The 5,408-nt window shown below is 35.8% G+C and overlaps 1 protein-coding gene across 1 annotated transcript; it reads left to right on the forward strand.

Moving 5' to 3' along the window:
• Positions 1 to 333: 333 nt before the first annotated feature.
• On the forward strand, positions 334 to 4,733 carry LOC145562354 (uncharacterized). The gene is made up of 10 exons (XM_081622607.1): positions 334 to 901; positions 1,040 to 1,177; positions 1,979 to 2,167; positions 2,724 to 2,861; positions 2,979 to 3,100; positions 3,187 to 3,319; positions 3,398 to 3,527; positions 3,624 to 3,703; positions 3,818 to 3,952; positions 4,159 to 4,733. Exons 1-10 carry the CDS (start codon positions 416 to 418, stop codon positions 4,387 to 4,389), a joined length of 1,782 nt encoding a protein of 593 aa, XP_081478733.1. The 5' UTR covers positions 334 to 415; the 3' UTR covers positions 4,390 to 4,733.
• Positions 4,734 to 5,408: the final 675 nt, after the last annotated feature.

A 5,408-nucleotide genomic window follows, 5' to 3' on the forward strand; every position in this document is an offset into this window, starting at 1 on the left:
TTGGATAAAGATATTGGATTTAACATAATAGGTAAGATAAGATTACATTGTACAAAATAGGAAAAGAATCACAAAGGATTAATGCAATAATAAAATAATATACACATAGTCATAGTGTATCTCAATTGCACGTCACTTCCACCACACCCAAAGCAACACATATGTAACCTTCCAATTCTATTCGTCCACTTCTTACCCCCGTGTTACTCCGCACGATCCGATGTCAAAACACTTTGATTATACCCCAAGTCAAACACGGGCTACCTTCTCTTAACACACTTCGACTTCTCCCCCCTTTATAAATACAATCAATCTTCCCTCACTTTTCTTTCTATTTCTTTCTTCCTAACTTTACTCTCAACAATCTGCTGTGTTTTCTTTCTTTCTCTCTCTAAAATCTCTCTCTAAAACAACAATGGAGGATTCAAACCACCTCTACGAGTTTGACGATGTCAGTGCTGCCGCCACGGCCGTGCCGAATCATGGTTGGCAGAAGGTTACCTACGCTAAGCGCAGGAAGAATCAACAGCAAAATAAGCAGAAACCTGGTGCCGCTTCCGGAATTACTGTCGCTGATTCTGGGGTTGATAAGGATGAGAATGTTTTTCGAGCGATCGAGCAGCAGTCGGAGGATCGACATCGTCGAATTGTGGAGGCGCAGAAGAAATCTGCTCTTTTCGATGATGACGATGATGTTCATCGGAATGGTAGATCGAAGAAGCGCGATGATTTCGATGATAGTGAATCGGAGGAGAGAGAGAATGTGAGTGTTGTTGAGAAGAAGGATGATAATAAGGAGAAGAAAAAGAAGAAGGTTGAGAAGAAACCTAAGGTTTCGGTTTCCGAAGCCGCTGCGAAGATGGATGCCGATGATTTATCTGCATTTCTTATCGATTTGTCGGTGAGTTGTTTTTGGTGTAGATCAATGTTTGATTTGATTGTTTGATTATTGAATTGAATTGGGTTGAATTGTATTGAATTTTGTTGAATTAAATTTCAATTGTGATCTGATTGATTTGAATGGTATTTTGTGTTTTAGGGTTCTTATGAAAATCAGGAGGACATACAATTGATGAGATTCGCCGATTATTTCGCACGGGCTTTTTCAGGGGTGAGTTCTGCCCAATTTCCGTGGGTTAAGACATTCAGGGAATCTCCAGTTGCTAAACTTTCTGAGGTGAGAATTTTTGAGCATAATGATGAATTCTGTGACAACTTTGGCAATTAGATCTTTAGTTGAATTTCAAATTTGATGATTAATTTTGTTGAAGCTTTGTTAATTAGATCTTTCATGCTCGAAACTTGAAATATGTTAGTGATTGAATGCATCCTCTACCAATTTAGAGTCAGTATAGCCTGAATCTGAAACCTTTTTGTCTTTGAATACATCTTGTACGATGATAATAATGCTTGAGCTGATTTGGCTTGGCAAAATCGATTCGAGTACAAGTTATGTGCTTGTGATACACGTGGGTTTGTATTGTATATAAAATTCATGGATGTGTTTTATTATCCGCGGACCACAATTGCTGGCTTTTGGACTACCATATCTTTCTCCAACTAAAAAGAATTTGTCTTTTCTTTTTGTTTAGAATTTTACTGAAAATTTTTTGGGCTTTACAACTTATGTACGGAGTATTTTCTAATTTATAGACCATAGAAGAATGTAACTTTCTGTATATTATATTGATTTGTTTGGATGTCTTTGAGTAACATGTGTTTTCTTTGGTGAAAAGATTCTAGGTATTGGATATTTGGATTATGTAATTTGATTTTTATGTACATTGAACCGGTTTTCCCTCTGTGTATGATTCTTTTGCCTCTCCTTTCTTTGTTTACACGAAGTACAATTCATTATTCATTATCAGCCTTGTCAAATAGTTTTTGCTTGACCACATTTTGTATAATTACATACGAGTAGCTGTTATTTGTTGCTAGGCTTGTCTGCTCATCCGCTTTTACTTGTTTTTCTGAACAGATCCCTGTCTCCCATATCCCTGATGCTGTTTATAAGACATCAATTGACTGGATCAGCCAACGTTCAGTTCCCGCTCTTAGTTCCTTTGCAATTTTGTTATTAGATAGTATTCTCGCAGATTTAAACATTCAAGCTCCTAGTGTTAAGAATGCTAAGAAGGCAACTCAGCAGCCAACATCCAAATCTCAGGTAATCTTGTACAGAATGTGCTCATCTTTAAGTCTATCTCCTAGAGGAACTTTAAATGTTTTCTTATATCTAAGAATTTGATTTGCTTTTCTTACACTTGGTTTATCATCACACTTCATTTTAAAGTACACAGTGCTACAGCAGGTTTATATATGCTATTTTAAAATTATGACTTTGATGCTGGTTTGAAGCATGTCTGCTGCAATGTAATTACTAATGCTTTGAATGATTTATGATTATCATTTTATATTTATTATATCTTAGATTCTTAGTGTCACTCTTATCCTGTTACTTCTTGTTTTACCTCTTCCCTGTTCCCCACCATAGACTGTGGAAGGAAGTATTGAGTTCTGTCAGAATTACTATGTCATTGGAGTTAATGAGAACACTAACTGTGCTACCAGCCTACCACTCTTTTCACTTTCTTGCTCATAGGTCTTTCACAATAATTGGTCATATCACTCTCCACTCTCAAAGTATCCTATGAAAGTTTCCGATTCCTGAAATATATATAGTCATTTTGTTGTTGTCTTATGGATGTTGCTATATGTGACAGGTTGCTTTATTTGCGGTTTTGGCTATGGTTTTAAGGCGTAAACCAGATGTTCTTGTGAGTGTGTTGCCTACATTAAGAGAGAACCCCAAGTATCAAGGACAAGAAAAGCTTTCAGTTATCATATGGATGATATCTCAGGTAGTCTTTGGAGTAATGCCTCAGATTATTTGAAGGATATTGAGTTTGAATTGTTACTATGCTTGTCCTATTTAACTGCCACTGGCTTATCCTGACAAAGTAAACTATTCTGTATAGGCCTGTCAAGGAGATTTGGCAGTTGGCTTGTTTGCATGGGCTCATAACCTCTTGCCATTGCTCAACAGCAAATCCACTAGCAATCCACTTTGTAGGGATCTGATTTTGCAGTTAGTTGAAAGGTTTGAAACAGTTGCATATTTTTGATACAGTAAATCATTTGTGTTTAATGTATCGTACGTTTGTAATATAATGTGCTTGATTGCAGAATTTTGGCTTCCCCAAAGGCCCGTTCCATCTTGGTTAATGGAGCTGTTAGGAAAGGAGAACGTCTGATCCCTCCAACTGAGTTTGAGATCCTTATGCGGGCCACTTTCCCTGTGTCATCCGCCAGAGTAAAGGTGTGTAATTCATAGAGATTATTATTCATGACCTTTTATTGAATATGTATCTAATAGTTGTATGGGGATTCTTTGCAGGCAACTGAAAGATTTGAGGCTGTTTATCCTGTCCTGAAGGAAATTGCTCTTGCTGGTGCGCCTGGAAGCAAAGCAATGAAACAAGTTTCACAGCAGATATTTGGATTTGCAATTTTAGCAGCCGGAGAAGGTATTTTGCATCCTTGTTTTCTTATATAAACATGCATTTCTAAGAAAGAACTCTGTTGTGAAATTTATGTGTATTTTTTGTTTACTGATTTCACAGGCAAGCCTGAGCTGGCTAAAGAAGCCACTGACATCTTAGTTTGGTCCTTGGCTCATAACAGTGATATCTACAAGCAATGGGTAAATTGATTCTACACTTTTACTACTCTTACTATTTAGCATTCAATTCTTTCACAGGTTATATTGGCATTCCATCTTTTGTGGTTTACTTGATTTTCGTGCTCATTTTTGCAGGACAAAGTATACCTGGATAATGTGGAGGCAAGTGTTGCCGTTCTGAAAAAGCTTTCTGAGGAAAGAAGGGAACAGCATCTGAACCAGTCATCTCTTGAAACTGTAAAGCAGACTCTGAAGAGTTTCCAGCAGAAGGTAGATTCCATGATCCTCACTCAACCTTTTTATTTGATTCAATCACATCTGGAGCTGTAGATTGAAGGATAAAATACAATAAAAAATAAAGATTGATAGAGAGAATCAGCTTCTGCTAATTCTGTTCTTGAAAAAGCAGGCCATAATATGATTGTATGTGACTTTGTATAATTCATTGATTTGACATTCTTTTGCTTTTCTCATAGAATGAAAAAGCATTGGCCGGTGACCATTTTGGACAAGCAGCTCTCTTCAAGGATGCTAACAAGTACTGTAAAGTGTTATTGGGGAGATTATCGCGAAGTCATGGCTGTGTTAAAGCCTTGGTATTTGTTGCAGTTGCAACAGCTGTGGGTGCTGCTGTTATGTCTTCAAATGTGGAGTCCTTTGATTGGAAGAGGGTATCTGTGATGCTCAGCTCCTTCCAATCTTTCTGAAATAAGAACGCTTAGTGGCTGTGCGCTGTCAGTTCTGCTGTTCATTTGGTTCGTAATTTGATTGAGAGGAAGCAACACCAGCAAGTTTACATCCAACAATAACCATCTAAATAGATCACCGGATACAAGGAGTTAGAATGAGAGGATGCCATAAGGCTTTCGGCTGTATTTGATAGTTTCAATTCGGTCCTCGACATTTTTGACGGATTTGATTTTCTGTTTATTTATTTTAGTTTTTTTTTTCAGCTTCCTGTTAACTTTTAGAATATTTGACATACATGCTTGTATTTGTAGACTCCTATGCTTTTATTTACAGGTTTTAATATTATGAAATTATTAAATCACCAAGTCTCTTGTACTCCCTTCGATCTGGTATAAGATTAAAAAAACAAGAATAAAGTAGAACTAAATAAAATTATTTGAGTAATGAAAATTATTTACGAACTAAATTGATCTACTAATAAATTTATAAAAAAAAAAAAAAAAAAAAAGGTTCATTTTACGCATGAAGGAAATATCACAACATAAATAGGAGACTAATCTCCTTTAAAAAGGTTTATTTTACGGACCATATTGATGCCATCAACAAGAATGAAATACAAAAGATAGAAAATTAAGTTAGCATAGGAAAAAGGCATATAGGAGGGTATTATGGGGTTCTTAATTTTTTTTTTTTTTTTTTCATTTATACCGTAGTACATTTTTATATACTATTATGCAAGTATAATGTACCATTAAAATATAAGTTGTGTTAATAGTATTTTTTGTGTACTATTATGCTTGTAGTGATACTTTTTGCCATCATATGTCGTTGATTATTTTCTCCTAAAATATCTACCACTTCTCACCTATTCTGCATGTAGTGTTGCATTTTATCATCCTACTTATTTCTAAAGCATATAGGTGTTATGCGCCTATAGTTATTCGTAGCAACATCCAAATTATAAATGGAAGCATCAATTTAGGGTGCGTTCTATTCACCTGATTTTTATTTATCTGAACTTATCATAACTTATCTG

This window comes from Chenopodium album, chromosome 10, assembly GCF_948465745.1.
Source record: "Chenopodium album chromosome 10, dcCheAlbu1.1, whole genome shotgun sequence".
Lineage (NCBI taxonomy): Eukaryota > Viridiplantae > Streptophyta > Magnoliopsida > Caryophyllales > Amaranthaceae > Chenopodium > Chenopodium album.